General features: G+C 44.5%; 2 protein-coding genes across 2 annotated transcripts in view; one reads left to right on the top strand and one right to left on the bottom strand.

Annotated features, from left to right (window-relative positions):
• The window catches only part of Sycp2l (synaptonemal complex protein 2-like), a 103256-nt gene extending 86130 nt beyond the window's left edge, over positions 1-17126 (bottom strand). The window contains exons 1-12 of the mRNA XM_013016632.1: positions 17118-17126; positions 16176-16920; positions 14973-15087; positions 12906-13291; positions 11917-11936; positions 11295-11363; positions 9176-9310; positions 8972-9091; positions 6907-7011; positions 5808-5835; positions 3063-3148; positions 2869-2957 (exon numbers count right to left, since the gene is read on the bottom strand). Of these exons, the coding sequence (XP_012872086.1) occupies positions 2869-2957; positions 3063-3148; positions 5808-5835; positions 6907-7011; positions 8972-9091; positions 9176-9310; positions 11295-11363; positions 11917-11936; positions 12906-13291; positions 14973-15087; positions 16176-16920; positions 17118-17126 (1907 nt within the window). The remainder of the gene's footprint in view (positions 1-2868; positions 2958-3062; positions 3149-5807; positions 5836-6906; positions 7012-8971; positions 9092-9175; positions 9311-11294; positions 11364-11916; positions 11937-12905; positions 13292-14972; positions 15088-16175; positions 16921-17117) is intronic.
• A 55-nt stretch (positions 17127-17181) lies between these two features.
• Positions 17182-21448, top strand: part of Gcm2 (glial cells missing homolog 2 (Drosophila)) — an 8760-nt gene continuing 4493 nt past the window's right edge. The window contains exons 1-3 of the mRNA XM_013016631.1: positions 17182-17271; positions 20653-20905; positions 21017-21129. Coding sequence (XP_012872085.1) covers positions 17182-17271; positions 20653-20905; positions 21017-21129 — 456 coding nt within the window. The remainder of the gene's footprint in view (positions 17272-20652; positions 20906-21016; positions 21130-21448) is intronic.

The following is a 21448-nucleotide window of genomic DNA, read 5'->3' as shown; positions in this document are numbered from 1 at the left end:
GTGGTGCTGTGGCTCAAGTGGTAGAGCGCTAGCCTTGAGCTGAAGAGCTGAGGGATAGCGCCCAGGCCCAGAGTTCAGGCCCCACGACCAGACCCAAAAAAACAAAACAAAACAAAAAAAAAAGAACTTCATGGACTTTCCTATCCAGGCTGGCTTTGAACTGCAATCCCCAGATCTCAGCCTGAGCAACCAAGATTACAGGCATGATCCACTAGTACCCAGTTCTCTATAAGTTTTAAGAAGTTTGGACTGCTATACATTGTGAGGCTCCATTTCCCCTTCACAGGGGAAATTTAAGCCTGAAGACCTCTAAGGATTCCTCTAATGCTGCAGTTCTGGAGTTTTATAACTCTGTGACCTCACCAGCCTCTGGGGGCGTGTGTCCTTTAACATTGCTTGACACTGACAGAAAGACATAGCTGATCCTGTTCTCGCCTATGATGTGTTTTATCTCATTTTAAAAACCAGTCAGTTCAAGCCAGGCACCCGTGGCTTACACCTATAATCCTTGCTACTCAAAAGGCTGAGATCTGAGGATCATGGTTCAAAGTCAGCCCAAGCCGGAAGGTCTGTGCGACTCTTATCTCCAACTGGCTCTTCATCTGTGACTCAAGTGGTAGAGCACCAGCCCTGAGTGGAAAAAGGGACAGGACTCAGGCCTGGAGTTCAAGCCCCAGGTTTGGCACAAAATAAGAATTGATCAGAGTTGTAGCGGGATCACATCACATTACACCTTCACTTTAGAATTTCCCATAGTGTATGTTAATTTCAGAATTTCAACCTAAGTGTGAGGTTGATCTTTTTCTTAAGGTCTGAAAAAAATCTCTTCTGATTTTTTGTTTTGTTTTGTGTTTTCCAGTACTGGGGGCTGACGCAGGACCTTGATGAGATCAGCAAGGGCTCCACAGTAGACTTCCCCCTAGCCATTGAATTGTTGTGACAGGGTCTCACACTGATCTTGAACTATCTTCCTGCCTTGGCCTGCTGTGTGCTGGGCTTACAGGAGCCTCTCATCATCCCTAGCAAATCTCCCATTTTAAAGACTTTATTTGTTAAGAAACCTTGTGGTACTTCTGTTTCTCATAATAAATGGATTGATTTGTTAGTATTAAAGAAAAACCAAATAATGGCACCACTGGGAATTCTGTTGGATTTTGTGTTAACCAATTTTACCTCTCGTGTCCAGAATATTCCAAACATTCTAGACACAAAGTAGTCTGATCCCAAGATTCTATTGAAAGCTTGAAGGAAACATCAGGTCAGGTGCTCTCTAAATCTAAATAGACCACCAGCCACAGTGATTTCGTTAATGTATTCAATAATATTTTAGGATAAATTCAAATGCATAAACGGTACCCTAGAAGACTGGTAAATGAGCAGTCATGATGACTATGAGCACCAGGCTCATAGTCACCTCCTGTAGGCCTAGCCCCTACACTATAGTTTGCTCTCTGATCATGGCCTCCATGCTGGTTCGTGGGCCACAGAGTCACATGTCTAGGTCCAACGTTCACAAAAGGATGCTGCTTTTCCTCTTGCCTTAAAACCATACCTTAAATTCTACAGCTTGAAAACTACATCACTGCAACAGGATCACCAACATTCCTCCCCCAAAGAATGAACTCCATCACCTGAAAAGCAGGGCAAAACCCATGCCTCGTCGGTTTAACTAACAGCGCTCTATGTGGTCATTAAATGGATTGCCTGGCTGAACCTGAATCACTCTACCACACAGGCAATAGTAGTTTACCCCATGTTCAGGGCAAACAGACTGAGGAACGGGCTGGAGTGGAAGTGGAAAGCCAGGATTTGAACACGCAGCCTCCCTCTAGCTCCTGCTCTCTAGTTTCTCGTCATTCTCTCCTGAATCACTGCTGTGGTTTACACCCACAATAAAAAAAAAAGTTAAAAATATAATTTACAAAAAAAAAAGGACTGGGTTGGGAAGGTGGCTCAGTGGTAGAGCGCTTGCCTTGCATGCCTGAGGCCCTGGGTTTGATTCCTCAGCACCACATAAGCAGAAAAAAAAAGCTGGAAGTGGTGCTGTGGCTCAAGTGGTAGAGTGCTAGCCTTGAGCTGAAGAGCTGAGGGACAGCGCCCAGGCCCAGAGTTCAGGCCCACGACTGGACCCCCCCCCCAAAAAAAAGAAGCTACTGCCTGAAAAGGACACACATTTGATGCTAAAGACAATTTTTAAGCCTATTAACATTTTTAAGCATATTAATATTGCTGAACACTAGTGTTTCATGTCTGCTATTTCAGCTATCCAGGAGACTGAGATCTGAAGATTATGGTTTGAAGTCAGCCCAGGTAGAAAAGTCTGTGAGCCTCATTCTGAATTAACTGCCAAAAAGACCATAAAGCTGGAGTGCCCAACTTAAGAAGAAAAAAAAAACCTGAGACATAGAGCCCAGGCTCTGAGTTAAAGCCCCAGTACTGGCACAATAAATAAGAAAATAAATAAAACTCCTAATATAAAAAGAACCTAAGAAGGCCAGGCACTGATGGCTCACTCCTGTAATCCTAGCTACTCACGATCTGAGGATCATGGTTCAAAGCCAGCCCAGGTAGGAAGGGCAGTGAGACTCTTATCTCCAATTAGCCACCAGAAAACTGGAAGTGGTGTTGTGGCTCATAGTGGTAGAGTATTAGCCTTGAGCAAAAGAGCTCAGGAATACTGCCCAGGCCCTGAGTTCAAGCCCCATGACCACCACTACCAACAATGAGCCTAAGAAAGTCTACCTTTTTCCCTCCAACCTGGCTGTCTAGCCCCGAGTCTAGTATCTAGTAGAGATGAAGTCTGTGGAAGACAAAGAGGAGAGATTTTTGCCTTTGCAACTTCTCATAATGAAGTGCAAAGCTACTTACATAAGACAGCACGCGCCTTCTGACAAAGACAGCTTTTTTCTCTCTTCCCGGGGTGTAGCATCCAATATGCAGTTCAGAGTCCCCAGAGCCTTAGGGGAAATGAGGAAGATACAAAACAGAGACAAATATACAACCTTCTCTGAGGTTTGGGGGGGGGGCATCAACTGAATCCCTGTGTGTTATTTTGAACTCACCTGCTGCTGAATCAAGTGATTCACGGTCTTTTCTGCCACCAAGAATCCTAAGCCACTTATGAAGAAATCCAACATCTGAGCTTTCCCTGGAAGCATAATAGTATCCATCAAAGGTATGCCCCAAAGAACAAGCGGATAACTTCTGCAGAGCAGGAAGAGGGGCGGGGGTGGGAGGGGGAGGGGGGAGATTTAGAATTGATCAGTTCTACACAAGGGACGTGGTAAAGCTTGGTCTGCTTCCAGCTTCAATTAAAATCATAGTCATTGAAAAAAAAGGCATCCACACACACAGTACATACTTAAACTTGTGGTCCTGAATTTCTTCAACTACCACCCAGTGCAGAATGTATAATCACTTACTCTTAAGAAAATAGAGACTATTGGAAAAATAAGTACCATAAGAAAGCACAGATCTGCATTAAGATGGCCCTCATTTCTGAAATATTCCAATATGTAAAGTACTTTGAATCCACAGCACCATAATTCACAATCTCAAATTACCTTTAACTTGAATTAAACAAAAAAAATGAAAACCTAACTCGAAAGTTTTCTAAAATGCTACCATAATGTATACTCTTGAGAGACAGAAAGTCATCTGAATCACTAATAGCTGTTAGTCAATTTTCTATTGCTCAAACAAAATACCTGAGGCTAAGTCCTTTTAGAAGGAGAAAGATTTATTTAGCTCCCAGCACTAGAGGCTCAAGAGCAGAGTGAAATCCTCTGCTGAGCTCCCTGAGGACTTCTGGTATGTGGAATCACAGGGGTAGGAGCATGTGTAAGGAAGAGAAGGCAAGAGATCAAGGTGAGACCACCCAACAGCCTTTGTAACCTAGTCCAGTCATACGAGACCCATATTAATATCCTCCCATGGTCTGTGCTACAGTGATTGAACCGCCTTGCACTGGGTCCCACTCCGTAAAGAAATACTGCCACAGGGGACACAACTTGCAATGCATTCATCCTTAGGGAACAAACCCACACCTGAGTCACAGGGTCAACTTTAGCTAGTTCAAAATGGCAAAACATTGTCTTCCCATTGAGTGGCTAATTAAAATATGTCTCACACAAACCCAAGCACTCCTTACTACAAATACATTTCAACATTACAACATGACTAACATCATGTAGTCAGCCAATCCAAACATGAGCCAGGCACTGGGTGACTCACACCTATAATCCTACTCAGAGACTGAGATCTGAGGATCACAGTTCAAAGCCAACCCCAGCAGGAAAGTCCATGAGACTCTTTTTCCAATGAACCACCAGAAAACCAGAAGTGGTGCTATGGCTCAAAGTGGAAGAGCTCTAGCCTTGAGTGAAAAAGCTTAGGGACAGTGCCCAGGCCCTGATTTCAGGCCCCATAACCAACAAAACAAAAAGAAAACCCAAACATGATCCTCAAACCCACTTTCCCTTAAGTATCATTTAATTATTCTAATCTCTGTACCAAATATTCTTTAAAAAACATAGTTATAACAATATTTAATATTAACAAAGAAACCTCATGCAAATCATTTGTCCCATGATGATGTGTAGAACTGATTATTAATTGGTTTCTCAAAGGCATAAATATATTTGTTTATTCATCTGGTCAAGTTATTTTTTTTAAAAAACCTGATTTTCAGTGAGGGGTGGTGGCTCAGCCTGCAATCCTTGCTACTTGGAAGATGGAGATCAGTGGATGTGGTTCAAAGTCAGCCCAAGAGAAAGTGTGTGCCATCTCCAACAATGGCTGGATGTGGTGGCATGCACCTGTCATCCAAGCAACACAGGAACAAACAAATAGGACAGAGTCCCAGCAGAAAAGTGAGACCCTATTTTAAAAAAATACACAGAGCTGGTAGACTAGCTCCCATAGGAGAGCTCCCACGAGCAAGTGTGAGGTCTTGAGGTCAAACACCAATATAGGAAGGAAGGAAAGAAGGAAGGAAGGAAGGAAGGAAGGAAGGGAGGGAGGGAGGGAGGGAGGGACGGACGGACGGACGGACGGACGGAGGGACAGAGGGACGGAGGACTGGTTTTCACACTGATGATGTGGTGAACTGGCCTCCACATCAGTGCGTGCGTTATCAGTTATGAAGCTGATGGCCAGAAAATAGACATTTGTCCATGGAAACACATCGAGGTGGTCTAGACCCCAATCTCTTCGTGGTGCTGTTTCTGTTTTTTAATGGAGAAAAATACTTGTATATGAGTTCTTCTTTTAAAAAAAAATCAAATGATAAAGAAAAGCCGCAATCTCCCTGGACCACCATGCCAACCCAAGCACCTTCCCTGGAGCCTCCACTCCATGTCTGATATCTCTAACAAGCTTTCAAGTCCGCTAAGCAAGTTGCCAAAGACTGTACCTTGAGTGGTACTGCTGTAATGAACATTAGTGCACACATTTATACAGTATTTATATGTTATATATAATTGTGAATATTATTGATGAGATGAGCAGTTGCTACCTCTGCCAGCTGCAAAGAACTTTCTGTGTCACAGCACATGTCCATTTTTAGTTCATAGATGCTTAGAAATGATCTTCTAAAATAGCTATGCTATTCCCCTGTCCCAGCAGTGCACAAAATGGGAGAGGACTTGTTCCCCAATATATATGGTGAGAATAACCTCTTGATTTTCCCTGATTACTAATGGGGGGGGTATCATTTTATAACTATACAAGCCATTTGAATCTCCCCTTTTATAAACTGCATGTAAAAAGAAAATCAAAAGCCAATTAGTACCAACTAATATACTTACCTTCATCACTACTACTCTGGCAAATAATCTAATAAAAAGAAAGAAAAAGTACAGCTTATATTATTTTAAAATAGTATTATGCATTATAACATTATTGCATGAGTGCTAGTATTTTCTAATAGTTGAACTTGACTTCAGGTACAGAAGAAAAGAATCTTAGAAAAAGCCTACTGAGGGGCTGGGAAGGTGGCTCAGTGGTAGAGCGCTTGCCTTGCATGCTTGAGGCCCTGGGTTCAATTCCTCAGCACCACATAAGCAAAAAGAAAAAAGCCAGAAGTGGCGCTGTGGCTCAAGTGGTAGAGCGCTAGCCTTGAGCTGAAGAGCTGAGGGACAGTGCCCAGGCCCAGAGTTCAGGCCCCACGACCAGACCCCCCCCCCAAAAAAGAAAAAGCCTACTGACTTTATTAAAACTAGGTGTGTAATATATTTACATTAATAAAATGAAAATAAAAAAAGAATTAGCAACTTCTGTTTTTTTTGTTTTGGTTTGGTTTTTTTGGTTTTGGTTTTGTTTGTTGGTGCTGATCCTAGGGCTTGAACTCAGGACCTGAGCGCTGTCCTTGAGTTTTTTGTTTTGTTTTGCTCAAGATTAGTGCTCTACCACTTGAACTGCAACTCTACTTCTGACTTTTTGGTGGTTAACAAGAGATAAGTCAAATGGACTTTCCTCTCTGGGCTGGTTTTGAACCGCAATCCTTAGATCTCAGCTTCTTGAATAGCTAGGATTACAGGTATGAACCGCCAGTGTCTAGCTGATTTTTCTGCTTTCTATACCATTGGTTATATTTATCTATATTGATCTAGATAGACATATACATATCATATAAATATGTAATCATTGGTTGTATATCTATATATACATATAGATATACATAGGCATATACAGGCATATGCATATTAATATGTATAGTTATATATGTTTATATAGGGTTTTATATACAATATATATAATGTCCATTAGTATCTCATATAATATTCTAATCATAAAACACAGGAACACTTTAACAAAATGCACATGTTATAAAAAGGCAGGTCTTACCAGTCACTCGAAGATGCCTATCCCCTTGGTCACCTGCCCCTGTGGCTGCCACTCCCTTACCAGAAGGCTGTCCAAGAAGTCCTCTAGGATGCTCATCAGTGACATGCTTGAAGCAAGGTCTTCCATGGTCAGAAATCCTGTGATTCTTTCAAGCCAGGAGGCCATGTATACAGAAGAGATACCAATGGAACCTCATGCCGCTGAGTTCTTCTACCAGCTCAACAATCTTCACGGAACACTTTTCTCACTAGAGTAAAGTCACCCCCAAAGACCCTTTCCCATAAATGCTATAACACTCTGGTTAGGTCTGTCTCTGAGGTTGCCCATGTAGAACATTTCAAAACTGAGACAGAATTATAGAAGTTCTAAAATAAATAAGTAAATAAATAAAACCATCACCAAAAAAAAGAATTATAGGAGTTCTCAGATATCAGTGAAAATGGGAGATATAGCTAGGAGCAACTCCAGAAAGCCACACTGAGGGGCAGGTGAGGAAACCTAAACCTCCCATCACAGGACCAAGTCTTGCAGGTCTGAGAAGCTGAGGTAAACAAAATATTATAAGAAAAGAATGAATGGGTACTGGTGGCTCACACCTGTAATCCTAGATACTCAAGAGGCTCAGATCTGAGCATTGTGGGTCAAAGCCAGCCCAAGCAGGAAAGTCTGTGAGACTCTTATTTCCAATTAACCACCAAAAACTGGGACTAGAGTGGTGGTTCAAGGGGTAGAGCGATTGCCTTGAATGTAAAGGTAAGGAGCATGTTCAGTTCCTGAGTTCAAGGCCCAAGACTGACACAAAAAAGAGGAACAAGTTGTACGGTGTTCCAGAAGTATCATGGTTGCAGTAAATATGCCTCCAGACTGGCTACATTTCTTTTCCCAAAATCTCCCAGCTGAGAGATTTTTTTCTATAGGAATATATATTTGTGTACACACTCATATTAAATTCATAAGATTGGTGTGATTCTAAAGAAATTTCTGTGACAACTCCTTAAAACATATTTGCCCAATAAAACCATGACTATCTTTGTATCAATTTTCCTGGGACTGGTTTTTAAAAAAAAGCCAGGTATAGTAGCTTAAATGTGTAATCCCAGCTACTCAGATGTCAAGATCAGTTCAAGGCCAACCTGAGCAAAAAGTTTGAGAGACTCCATCTCAACCAATAAAACTGAGTGTGGTGGCCTGTCATTCCAGCTATTCGGGAGACATAAATAGAAGGATCATGATACAGGTCAGCCTGGACATAAACATTAGACCCTGTCTGAAAAATAATCTAAAGCAAAAGGAAAAATTCTGAACTAGGCATGAAAGTACATGCCTATAATCCCAGCTATTTAGAAAAGTTGGCACAGCTCAAGGGGTAGAGCACTTGCCTAGCAAGCATAAGGTCTAGGTTCAATCCTCAGTACAAAGGAACGTCTGGAGGAAGGACACACAGAAGAAACAAAGACAGAGAGAGACACACACACACAAAGATCCTGCTTGCATAGAAATCATCAGCTGAACAAGAAGTTAGTAACACAAGCCTCTGGTAAGCAACTCTTGCTTGACCTTCAATGCATTGTGCATATTGAAGAGGGGGACCCAAGACCCCCTGCTGAGGGTGACAAAGTACCCAGTCCTCAATACTGACTGGGAAAACCTGAAAGGCCTCGTATCCATCTCAGTCCCAGAAGTTACAGCTCCTAGTGATCAGACCCTGGGCAGTGTTTGCTAAGACTCTCCAGGTGACTGTAAATTCACTCAAATCAAAGACAGGCCATTACTACATAAGGCTTGTCAGATGTGGTGAGTTTATTTCTGGTCAGACCTTCTTGCTCCCTAAGGGCTCTGCCCACACAAACACAGGAGACTCAGCGAGATTCATTTCCAATTGGACAGAGGCACCAAGAATGGATGCTAATTTTCAATTTTGATTTCAAAGAAACAGGAAGTCGTAAAGTGAATATACACTCATTTGGGGGAGGGGGGTTGTCTTATTTCTCACAATGCAGCGTAGGCCCTCCCCCATGCTACGCAGGTATTCTGTCACTGAATTACACCCCCCCTCAAAAAAAAACCTCTCACATTAGTTCTCTAAGCCACCCAGAACCACATAAAATTAAATGGTGGCACTTATCTTCAGGATCAGTCCCTGCTGAATCAGCAAACACTGGCCTTCACTGAGGTCATCTCTGAAGAATCTCTGAAGACACTTTAGCAACAGTGAAACATGAAGAAATTCATTTCTGTCCAGTTCCTAAGTATTAGAGTACACAAAATCAAACCCCTTACCAAATAGTTATGCGTTGGTATTTTGAGTACCCCCAAACAACATACTTGCCTTATTTAGTGATCTGTCGAGATGATTTAAGAGGAGATGATTATATTTTTGAGGAAATTGATCCTCTTTCTGAAGATAGTCTTTTATTTTCTGAAATCCTTTACCATGGAACGCATCGGTAATAAGGGACTGAAGCTGGAAAAGTGATCATGTTTGTGAATTACTTTTGCCCCAGAGCAATTATTTTCTAGGGCAATCTCTTAATATCATTACTGATGATAACTCAGTGTGAAATAAAATTGGAAAGTGCACCCCCAGAGAGCTGTGTCTTAAAGCCTCAACCATCACTTAACCAATGAGTCATGTTTCCATTGGATCAGGACAAGGGTTCTCAGACTGTGGCTCCTGGATCACTGGTAAAACTGACAACACCTAGGGAGACCCATTAGCGCTCCAAGACTCCCAGGGGAACCCGTAAGGGCATTCCAAAGGCTGGGAACATTTGAGAAACAACCAATTTAAGGAAATCTGCTCTTCAAATATAGATGACCATAGATAAAGATGAGCAGTAATATTGTACATTCTGACAGGAAAAAAAACCCAAGCCTCTATCTAGCCAGACTCTAGTGGTTCATACCCATAATCCTACCTAATCAAGAAGCTGAAATCTGAGGATCATCTTTCAAAACCAGTCCAGACAGGAAAGTCCATGAGACTTTTACCTCCAATTAAATGCCAAAAAAAAAAAGCCAGAAGTGGAACTGGAGCATTGAGGAAAAGTGTTCAGGTACAGCATCTGGGCTTTGAGCTCAAGCCCCACCCACCCCCCAAAAGAGGAATCCAGACCTCCAATTCCCTCATTTTGTTGCTTGCATATAAGTTCAGAAACACTGCTGGTCAGACTGTGTTTATTTGAATAACAGATGTTTCTTTCAATATATATACTATAAAAGATGTTATCACCAGGTACTGGTGACTCACGCCAGTAATCCTAGCTACTCAGGAGGCTGAGATTTGAGGATTGAGGTTCAAAGCCAGCCAGGGCAGAAAGGGCAGAAAGTCCATGAGACACTTATCTCCAATTAACCACCAGAAAGCTGAAAGTGGCGCTGTGGCTCAAGTGGAGAGCACTAGCCTTGAGCTGAAAAGCTCAGGGACAGCACCCAGGCCCAGAGTTCAAGCCCACAACCGACCAAAAAAAAAGAAAAGAAAAGAAAAGAAAAGCCGTTATCCTCTTTTTTAGAAAAATCCAGTGCAATGATGACAGACTACATTACAATATACAGTATCGTTCAATTAGGCATTTTACTGTACACAGTTCCATTTCTTCTTAGCATTGACTTAAACAAGGAAGCAGTATCTGAGGTCACACCACTTAAATGAGTATTTTCCTTTGAAAGTATCCACAGAATGAAGTGTTTTATGTTTAAGTGTCTGCTGAAAGTTCCCATTCAGTCCTTACCACCAAGCTGGGAAGTGACACCCTGTGTCTGGAGGTAGAAGCAAGGAGGAGGAAGGTCAGGAACTTCCAGAGACCACCCAGATAGAGTCACACTCAGATTCTCTAACTCGAAAGCCCATGATTGGGCTGGGAATGTGGCTTGGTGGTACAGTGCTTGCCTAGCATGCATGAAGCCCTGGGTTCGATTCCTCAGTACCACATAAACAAACAAAAAAAAAAGCCTCTGATTCTGCCTGCTGACACCTCTTCTGCGGGACTCAAAACAAGCCCAAACCCTTCTCTGCAGGGGGCTCTGTGTGATTTGATCTCCATCAACTTATTCAGTCTGACTTTCCTACCATGGGGCCTAGAATAAGTCAGTGTTCCCTGTGCAGGGCCTTTGCACTGGCAGTTTGGCTAGACAAGTGTTCCCCACCATTTTTCACATGGTGGTAGGGTGCTAGCCTTGAGCTGAAGAGCTCAGAACAGCACCAAGGTCCAGAGTTCAGGCCCCATGACCGACAAAAATTAAAAAACATAAATAAAAATTTAGACTCCAATATTGAAGGTCAATCTGGGTGTGCACAGTTATAAACTGAGGATGAACAAGAGGAAACAGCAAAGGCTTCTCTGCTTCTGGGGTGAGCCCTGGAGGAATGATGGTGTAGATGAGTCACCAAGACTGCAGAGCTAGCAAGAACATGTACAGAATAGAAGATGAACTCTTTCCTTCCTTACCCAGAAAGCATCTTGGGCCTTCCCAGTCCCCTCATCTTCCTCAACAGACAGCAAAGGACTTCTGTTTTCCTGTGTGCAATAAAAATGTGCCTTAAAAAGAAATCATTCCAAAGAAATGCATTTCAAGCTCTCAAAATAAAAATAAAGACTGGTATTGTTTCCCTCAGATAGTTTGCTCATGCCATTAAGGCAAAGACAGTGCTTTTCTTTTCTTTTTTTCCCTTTTTTGACAGTCTGGGGCTTGAACTCAGGGCCTGGGTACTGTCGCTGAGTTTCTTTTGCCCAAGACTAGCTGGCAATCTACCACTTGAGCCTTAGAGCCACTTCCTGCTTTTTCTGTGTATGTGATACTGAGGAATCAAGGGCTTCATGCATGTTAGGCAAGCACTCTACCACTAAGCCACCTTCCCAGCCTGGCAGTATGTTTCTTAATCATTAAAAAAATATCCAGCCTTTCTTTAGTATATATAGTCTATAATAAACAGAATGATATCTGTAATGACTACAAAATAGAAACAAGATTAATAAACTATTTCAGGATGAGAATTTTTTTAAAGTCTCTCCAGCCTAGCCACAACTTTAAAGTTATATTTGTCACAAAGTTGTTGACTCTACCATTTACCAGTTGACAGTATGTAAGAACTAGAGTAACATAGAAATGCTGAAATTTGGGGGAATAAACATCAACATCAACAAAAAAAAAAACCACTCACAAGGGACAGGTTACTCATTTTGGGGAATGGCCCTGAGCCGCACTGTACATTTACAAAACATAATGTCCCATTATTCTTCTCAGATCAATCCACCAATTTAATTAAAAAGTATAATACAGCCAGGTTCACACATGTCAATCCTAACTACTCAGGCGGCTGAGATCGGGATTGAGAGGAAAAAAATCTGAGAGGCTCTTATCTCCAATTAACCACACATACAAAAAAGCTGGAAGTGGAGCTGTGGCTCAAGTGGCAGAGCACTACTAACCTTGAGCAAAAAAGCTCAGGGGCAGTGCCCAGGCTCTAGGATGGGCATAAAACATATACAATACACACAATATATTTTGTAAATTTCTTCTAAAAGAAAAAAAAGTATTTTAACCTAAATCTGATTTCCATTAACTTGACCAAAATCTTTACATGTCAGTGTATTCTACAACACTATTAATATCATTATTTCTAAATATGAAAAACAAAGACTCAATCAAAGACTCAAGACTCCCCCCCCACACCGCCCCCAGCAGATTCCAGGATACTATTTAGATGGAAGGCGCCAAAACACAGTCTTGGAGATGGTCTTTTCTTGCAATTAACTGAAAGGAGGGAGGCTGAAGAATCATCTAGAACAACTGGAAACGAATTTATCTCTCTCTTTCTGAACGGGATTGCTCCAATATCCTTCCTTACTGAAGACTGATTGCCCAGGAACTCCAAGCAAACCTCAGACAGTAGGAATGCTCAGTGCACCCCGGACGAAAGCTGATCCCCGGCCCCCCCACCCCCCGCCGCGCACAAGCCCGGCCTGTGCCCGCCCGGGGGAACGGACACCTGGGGTGGGCCGGGCGCCGGGACTAGACGGAAAGGGGTCGGCGCGCCCCGGCGCGCGGGGCTCACTCACCCCCTGCATCTCCAGGCTCCCGCAGCGCCCCCGGCCCCGGGTCGCCTCGTTCAACGGTGATCCCCCTGAGCTGAGATCCGGAAGAGTAGGGAACGCGGAGGGTCGGGATCGCAGCTCGCTCTAGGAGCTGAATCTCCTCCAGGAACTGTAATGGGATGAACCTGCTCCTGAAATCCATTAGAAGGCGGCGTTTAGGGGCTGGGAGAACCGCGGGTGGCGCGCACAGGTCCGGCCACGTGGGCGCCGCTGCGGGCGCGCCGCACCTGCCCGCAAAGCCCGCGCCAAAGTCTCCATCAGTTTCTCTCCACCTGGAGCAGATCATGTTGATCGCAACTTCAATCTTTCCTGTAGCAACCAGATTTGCACCAACACTGATGAATATATTCCTGATAGCATAAGAGACGGGGTGTGGGTGCGGTGATGGTGTCTGGTGTGTTTTAAAGCACCTCTGGGGGATTAAAAAAAGCGAATTGGATTTCACCCCCATCCTATAATCTTAAGTGGTGCCAAGGACTAGGTAGTCAGCCGATAACCTGTTATCCCAACACCTGGCAAAAATAGATTGAGACTGGATTTTTCTTTTTAAAAACGACCCCTCACATTCAAACATCCTTTATGCAAAACTCGCCCTGTCACAGAGCTAGACGCTGTATTTCGTGTGGTCTTTACAAAAGGTATTGATCTACATCCAAACAAAACATATAAGAGGTCTAATGAGAATTCCAGCTACTTAAGCCCAGGATTTACACATGTGTAGGGTCCTTTGGAAACAGTTCCTATGTTAACACTGGACATATCCATTTTCCGGCAAATATGATTTAACTATCCAGTCATTCATTCGTCTGTTTTAATCTAAAACTAGCAGATTAAAGGCTTGTTCCTTTCCATTTGAATTAATAGGTGTTTACAGTATTAAACTAGTAATCCAGGCAGGGACCACATGAATATAATTTAAGTCAATGCAACGATTAGAGCAGAAAAAATACTAAGAACTGTCAAAAGAGGTTAAATTTATCTTGTTTTAGACAATAAAAACTTTAATGTTGTTAATCTTAGAAAAGTTCACAATTATTTTTACATTTGATAACAAAAATACATCCTTTCAAACGTTGTGGTAGTATGCATTCAAATCTTTGGGAGCTATTTAAAAACAATAGGATATACATTTGTTCGTTTATTTTATATTTACTTTTTCTTCTGTTGCCATGTTTTGCAGCACATAACTTTAGGGCAACTTAGAATAAATGTTGTAATTCTTCAAAAATACTAAATGTGGTGGAGTCTCTGTGATTTTATTTTTATTTTTTTTAGATACCAGAATCGACTCAGAAAATTATTTGCTTTTAATGTTAAAGGATATATGTGTTTCTAGTTTGGAAGGTTGAGACTTTCAGACCATTTCAAAAGCATAGAGATGTTTGCAGTAAGACGCCAAATTATTTTCTATGCATTTTTAAAGGCAATGTTAAACTACTGATGTTATCGTTAACCTTCCCACTCCCCCCACTTCCCCGTCTTTGTTGGGGCTTGAACTCAGGTCCTGTGCACCCTCCCTGAGCTTTATTTGGTCAAAGAAAGCACTTGAGCCACTGGCTCCACTTCTGGCTTTTTGGTGGTTAATTGGAAACAATATTCTCACAGTTTTTCATGCCTGGGTTGGCTTTGAACTGTGAACCTCAGATCTCAACCTCCTGAATAGATCGGATTACAGGTATGAACCATGGCACCTGGCTTGTTAAAACATTTGTAAATATACATTGTATCACAATTCAATAAAATATATACTTTTAATTATAGATAACTAACAGTTTTGAAACACACACACAAGCAACTGAATGGCAAGAGCTGAGAAAATGGAAGACAGAAAGACGCAAGTCTGTGGGTAAAAGCTGTGTGGATCGGGGAGAGGAAGCTTCCACCTAGCCCTCAGTGGTGAGAGAGCACGAGGAGTGAATTTCACCGGAACCCCGGGCCCACCCGACCTTCCAGAAGAGAAGTTCAGGGAGAGTGTCTGAACATCAACAAATCTTTTTATTCGCTAGGACTTTTCTCCCCTGCTAGGATTACGCGTTTGGAGAAGGACTCCAGTTTAAAGCCAGAGCAAGGGTGCGCAAAGCTTGCCCGCAGCCGGCATTGTCGCTGGACTGCTGCAGCCGCTGGGCTGCTCTGAAAAGTGACTTTCCTAAACCGAACAGTCTAGGAGCGTGAAGGATCCTTCTCGAGGTCCTGGGCTTAAAACGCGCCTGCTCTTCCTCCCTTTTGCAGTGATTGATTCCTCCAGCAGAAGCCGCTGGGCACGAGGCTGCGTGCAGCCCGCCCGCCTAGGGTGCACGCTGCACCTGGCCGGGGTCGAGGGCCGGCCTGGACTGATCACGGAGTCCAAAGCCCTCCTAAAGGATCAGCTCATCATCTCCCTTCTGGAAGAGAAGCGTGCCAGCTGCAAAACAGATGCTAGGGAAGTAAATGCCCGAAGTCAGTCTTTCTTCGCTGTCTCGATGGGACCCTGGGATTGCAAACAGCAATGTTAGAGACTTCAGTGGATTCATTGCCTCTAGGTTTCTGTTGTCCTAAGGCAGATGCGCAGGTAAAGAAAGCTTCCCACCCTTCCCGGGGAGCCCTACATCCCCTCCCCGAGCTTCCCCAGCCCTCAAACACCTCCCAAGATAGCATGAACTAAGTAGCATTTCCTCTGGCTGTTTCCTAGACAGTATCTTACTAACAGGTTCCTGGTGTGTGTGTGTGTGTGTGTGTGTGTGTGTGTGTGTGTGTGTGTGTGTGTGTGTGTGTGTGTGTGTGTGTGTTACTGAGACTTAACTCCAGACCTCTACTTCTTAAGCCACACCAGCAGCCCTTTGTGCTTTTTCTAACTTTCACTTTTTATGATGAAGGTGATGTACAGAAGAGTTACAGTTACACAAGTCAGGTAATAGGTACATTTCTTTTTGGACGATGTCACCCCTTCCTTTGCTTTCTCCCAGTTTTTCCCTCCCATCTCCACCCACAAGTTGTATAATTCATTTTCCACACAGTGTCCAATGAGTGCCACTGCTGCTTTTGTTCACCCTTTGTCCCTCCATTCTGTACTGCCCCTCTTACCCTCCTGAAGATAGATAAAAGATCAAACAAGACAAAAACAACAGTGAAGGAAAAAAACCTCTTTCTTTGTGCCTTTTTGTTTTGTTTTGTTTTTGAATAGGGTCTTGCGTTTCACCCTTCAGGCCTGGACTACCATCTTCCTCCTGTTTAGGTTCTCTAGTTAACTTTGATGACCTGCGTGGGCCATCATATCCAACTTTTCATTGGTTAAGATGGGATCCGGACACTTTTTGCAAATGCCGACCTGAAACCTGACCCGATAGTGCAGAACTCCCCCTCCCCAGTAGCCAGAATGACAGGCATGAGTTCTACAGTTGTGTTTGTTTATCGATGGATGTACCTGAGAGCTCACCGAGCCTGGATCCCTTGTGGAACAGATAAGAAACTGAGGTCCTGAGGACACGGGGTCGGCACCGCGAGCTGCAGCTACCGAATCAAAGCGGCAGAGCTCAGAGCTCACCGCTGCCCTGCTCCACCTAGCCAGGTGGTCGGCGGCCCGCGCCCCCTCGGACGGCTTCGGAAAGTCTGACTTAACGACCAGGACCCGCAGGACGGCCAAAGCCAGGCGAGGAGGCCCGAAGTGGGCTGCCCCAAAGGAGCTGCGGGCACGGTCATTTCGATTAAGGGCTCCGAGGTACGGTTCCCACGACTGCGGACTTGGCTGGGAAAATCTCCATTCATCTCCCAAAAGCCTGGATCTCGGCCCTTTCGTGTAAGCCTCTGCGATCAGGTGGGGTTTAGAGGAAATACTCCCAACTTGTCGTCCGCTCCCAACACCTGGGCTCCATTTCTCTCTGCTTGGGGCGGGAGGGGGGGCGGTATTTAATTGCTCCTGAACTTCATCCCAGGCCGGTCCGGGGCGGGAGTGGGGGACCCGCGGGCTCCGGGGGCGGGGCGCTGGGGGCGGGGTTTTATAAACCTGGAGCAGACGCCCCAACTGCTGCTGTCGGGAATCAGAGCAACACCGCGATCCTGGGCAGGACCCCGCCTCTCTCTCTCTCTCTCTCTCTCTCTCTCTCTCTCTCTCTCTCTCTCTCTCTCTCCCCCCCTCCCCCTCCTCCTCTTCTTCCTCCTCCTCCCTCTCCCTCTTATTACAAAGGGACAAAGTCATCTTGCTTTGTGCATCTTGTTTCGATTTTTCTCTTCTGTTTTTCAGGATCTGGACGGAGGTCGGAAGGAGATGCGGGCAGACGCGGGTCAGGACTCGGATAGTGGTTGTTCCTATGGGATGAAGCTCAGCTGGGACATCAACGACCCTCAGATGCCACAGGCGAGTACAGGGGACCTTGTCCACGGAGGCCGACTTCGGTTTAGAGATGAGTCTACTTCCAGCGATTCCCTTGTGTTCATGCTTTCTTTCACTCTCTCTCTCTTCTCAGCAAATGTATCAGTCCACCAGTTCTCAGGTGGCAAAGCTGTGAGCTAAGACTATAAATGCAGGCAACTTGAATCTCACACAGATTTCCAGATTTGAGCAATGTATTCGGAGCACTCCACAGCGTGCTCAGGCAGCCAGTCCTGCCCAAGGCTTACTTCTGTGATGACAAGGAACCGCCATCTTTCCAGGATGAATTGTTTCATCTTATTATTTGAGCCCAGAGTGGGATATGAGCTGGGGGGCTGTTTGATCACACTGGTTTGAATCACTACTGAAGAGTAAGCTGCGTGTGGTAGTGGGCCCCGGTAATCCGAGCTACTTACAGGCAGGAGGATCTTGAGTTCAAGATTAGTCGGGGCAAAATTTGTGAGATACCGTCTCAAAATACAATAGATAAAACAGGTGAGGGGCATGGCCCAAGAGAGAGAGGGATGGAGTAGGACAGGATTCTGGGTTCAGGGACAGGATTCAGGCAGCATGGGTGTGCATGCACACGCACGTGAACACACACACACACACACACACATGGTGACTTTAAAGTCTCCAATGGAGGATGGAGGGAAAATAGACATTGCTTCCCAAGCATTTGGTTGTTGTTGGTGGTGGTGGTTGTGGGGCTTGAACTCAGGGCCTGGGCTCTGTCCCTGAATTCTCTTTGGGGGGTCCAGTCGTGGGGCCTGAACTCTGGGCTTGGGCTCTGTCCCTCAGCTCTTTAGCTCAAGGCTAGCACTCTACCACTTGAGCCACAGCGCCACTTCTGGCTTTTTTTCTTTTTGCTTATGTGGTGCCAAGGAATCGAACCCAGGGCCTCATACATGCAAGGCAAGCGCTCTACCACTGAGCCACCTTCCCAGCCCCCCTGAATTCTCTTTGTACTCAAGGTTAGAGCTCTACCACTTGAGCTACAGTGCCACTTCTGGTTTTTGAGTGGTTCATTGGAGATAAAGAGTCTCACCGGCACTTTTCTGTCTGGGCTGGCTTTGAACCCTGATTCTCAGATCTCAGCCTCCTGAGTATCTAGGATTATAGGCATGCGAGCCACAGGCACCTGGCTTGCCCAAACATTTTAAAGATGAACTTGCAGCAAAGGCTCTAGTCTCTGCCAGGTGCCAGCTGAGTGTTTCAGTGAATAGAATTCAACGCAAGGTGAGTTACCTCTCACCAAGGTCACTACTTTTTTGAATGTGCATATGTGTAGTATGTTGTTTTACTTGTTTGAATTGCTCAAATCTGCTTACTTTGGAGTCACACTGTAGTACTTTCATGAAACTGGACCACAGGTGAGGGTATGTGTGCTTCACTGTTGCTGACTTTGTGTGCATGGACTTCTTCATAGGAAACAAGCACATCTTGTGTTTTAGAAAGGAACTGCATCCAAATCATGCATTAATGGCCGGTCCCTCAGTCAACTTCTAGACTTCCCAGTAAATAGGAAATCTCATTCCTTTGGGAGACTCCTTCTGTATCAGGGATGTGTGTTGCTTCTCAGAAGGGAAGGCACACTGGGGTAACTGAGAGAAAGAGAGCCATACTGGCTAGCTGACCTTCAGAGAGTCCTTGAAATTTGCCTTTTTCTTAGGCTATTGAGCTGTCATCAAGTAGTAGTAGTAGACACAGATAACAATCTCAAACTCTTGTCTAGATCTACTGGTGTGTGTGTGTGTGTGTGTGTGTGTGTGTGTGTGTGTGTGTGTGTGTTGCTATAATATCAGAGAAAATAGAACTCAATTTTGGGGCTAGGAATGTGGCTTAGTAGTAAAGTGCTTGCCTAGCATGCATGAAGTCCTGGGTTTAATTCCTCAGTACCACATACACAGAAAAAAACAGAAGTGGTGCTGTGGTTCAAGTGGTAGAAATACAGGCCTTGAGCAAAGAAGCTCAGGGACAGTGCTCAGGCCCTGAATTCAAGCCCCAGGACTGGAAGAAAAAAAAAGAGCTCAGTTTTGGAGCTGAGTATAGTGTCATATGCCTGTAGGCTCAACTCTTATAGGCGGAGGCAGGATCTCTCAAGTTTGAGTCCAGCCTGGGCTATGTAAGAAGTCTGTTTCAAAACAAAAAACAACCTGGGGCTGAGCACAAGTGGGTCATGCCTACATTCCTAGCTACTCAAGAGGCTGAGAGCTGAGAATCATGGTTCAAAACCATCCCACACAAGAAAGTCTGTGAGAGTCATCTCTACAATTAACCAGCAAAAAGACAGAAGTGAAGGTGTGGTTCAAATAATAAATAACAGCATATTAACGCTAAAGCAATGCTCAGTATTTTACATATGACTTTTTATAAGCTCTTTGTTGAGGAGAATGACAATTCCATATCACTGGGGCTAGGGATCAATAGTCCTGTGCCAGGCTGGATCATCAATGTGTGAAGCTGAAGACTTACTATGGTGGCTGTGTCATCAGTGCTGTTTTAAACTTTAAAAGCTGAGAGATGGCTCTCTGATAGCCTGTGGGTATCCTTGGTGAAGTGATTGGCAGGTTTTGGGGGAGAGCTAAGTGCTTCTACAGATATTTACCAATTTAATTGCATTCCAGTGGAAAAGCAGCCAATCACTTTTGTGTGTGTGTATGCTAGTCCTGGGCCATGCTCCTAACATGGCTAAAAACTGTCCCTTAGCTTTTCCATTCAATGATGATGCATTCCCACTTGATCCATACCTCCACATCTGGATTTTATTGCTGGTTAATTGGAGATAAGCGTCTCACGGACATTCCTGCCTGGGTTGGCTTCAAAAGGCCATCCTCAGATCTCAGCCTTCTAAGGAGCTAGGATTACAGGTGGGACCCATGAGTGCCCAGTTACTCCAATCACTTTTCGCTATTATGACATTCAACTTGAAAATGTTTTCAACATTTAAACACACAAAGACATGGAGGGGGAAAAAAACACAATGAGAATTTGCCCAGGCTCTGGAATCCAACTTCCAGAACAGATCCTACAGCCAGAGCTTAGCTGTGTGTACTTGGACAAGTCTATTAACCTCTCTGGTTTTCATTTCCTATTCTGCAAAGTTGGCATCATAATATTTGTGCCAATTACCTACACCTGGTATGAAGGCTAGCCAAACTAGTTCCATGTACAAGCATTTACCAACATTAATGAATGGGTTATCAGTATGGCATGCATGGCAGAAGTGTAATTGCCTAACTTGGAGTTATTCAACATTTGTCACTTTCTAAGAAACTGGTTTGTATTCTTATATACTTAGAGAACGTGAAAAGCCTGGCCTGTGTGCTTTGGGTTCTATAAAATGAAAGTATCTTGTTTTCCCAGGAGCCCACCCACTTCGACCACTTCTGTGAGTGGCCCAATGGCTACGTGCGCTTCATCTACAGCAGCGAGGAGAAGAAGGCGCAGCGCCACCTGAGCGGCTGGGCCATGAGAAACACCAACAACCACAATGGCCACATCCTCAAGAAGTCCTGCCTGGGAGTGGTGGTATGCGCACGCGCCTGCGCCCTACCCGATGGCTCCCGCCTGCAGCTGCGTCCTGCCATCTGTGACAAGGCCAGGCTCAAACAGCAAAGTGAGCGCCAGGCTGGGTGGCACAGAGGCAAGGGGGAATCCCCTTTGGTCCTGCAGAGCCTTTGAACCAGGTTGCTGTTGGTCACCATACGTCTCCCTCTGGGTTTTGCAGAGAAAACGTGCCCCAACTGTCATGCCTCTTTGGAGCTGGTTCCTTGCCGAGGGCACAGCGGGTACCCTGTAACCAATTTCTGGAGGCTGGATGGCAACGCGATATTTTTTCAGGTAGCTGGGGGAGAACGCAAGCCGCGATGGGTGCTTTGGTCCTATGGGGACATCTCCTGTATTAACTCAGCTAAACCAATTATAGCTCCAGTGGTCAGAAATAGGGGGATTGCGCCTGTAATCCTAACGGCTCAGGAGATGGAGGTTCAAAGCCAGCCCGGGCAGATTCCGTTGCCAATTAAACAGCAAAATGCTGGGTCTGAGGTGTGGCTCAAGTTGTAGGTGAGCAAGAGAGCTAAGTGGACTGGCAAAGATAGATAGATAGATAGATAGATAGATAGATAGATAGATAGATAGATAGATAGATAGATAGATAGAT

This window comes from Dipodomys ordii, unplaced genomic scaffold (genome assembly GCF_000151885.1).
Source record: "Dipodomys ordii isolate 6190 unplaced genomic scaffold, Dord_2.0 Scaffold32, whole genome shotgun sequence".
Lineage (NCBI taxonomy): Eukaryota > Metazoa > Chordata > Mammalia > Rodentia > Heteromyidae > Dipodomys > Dipodomys ordii.
The sequence above is the reverse complement of the archived record's forward strand: the minus strand, read 5'-3'. Positions and strand labels throughout refer to the sequence as shown.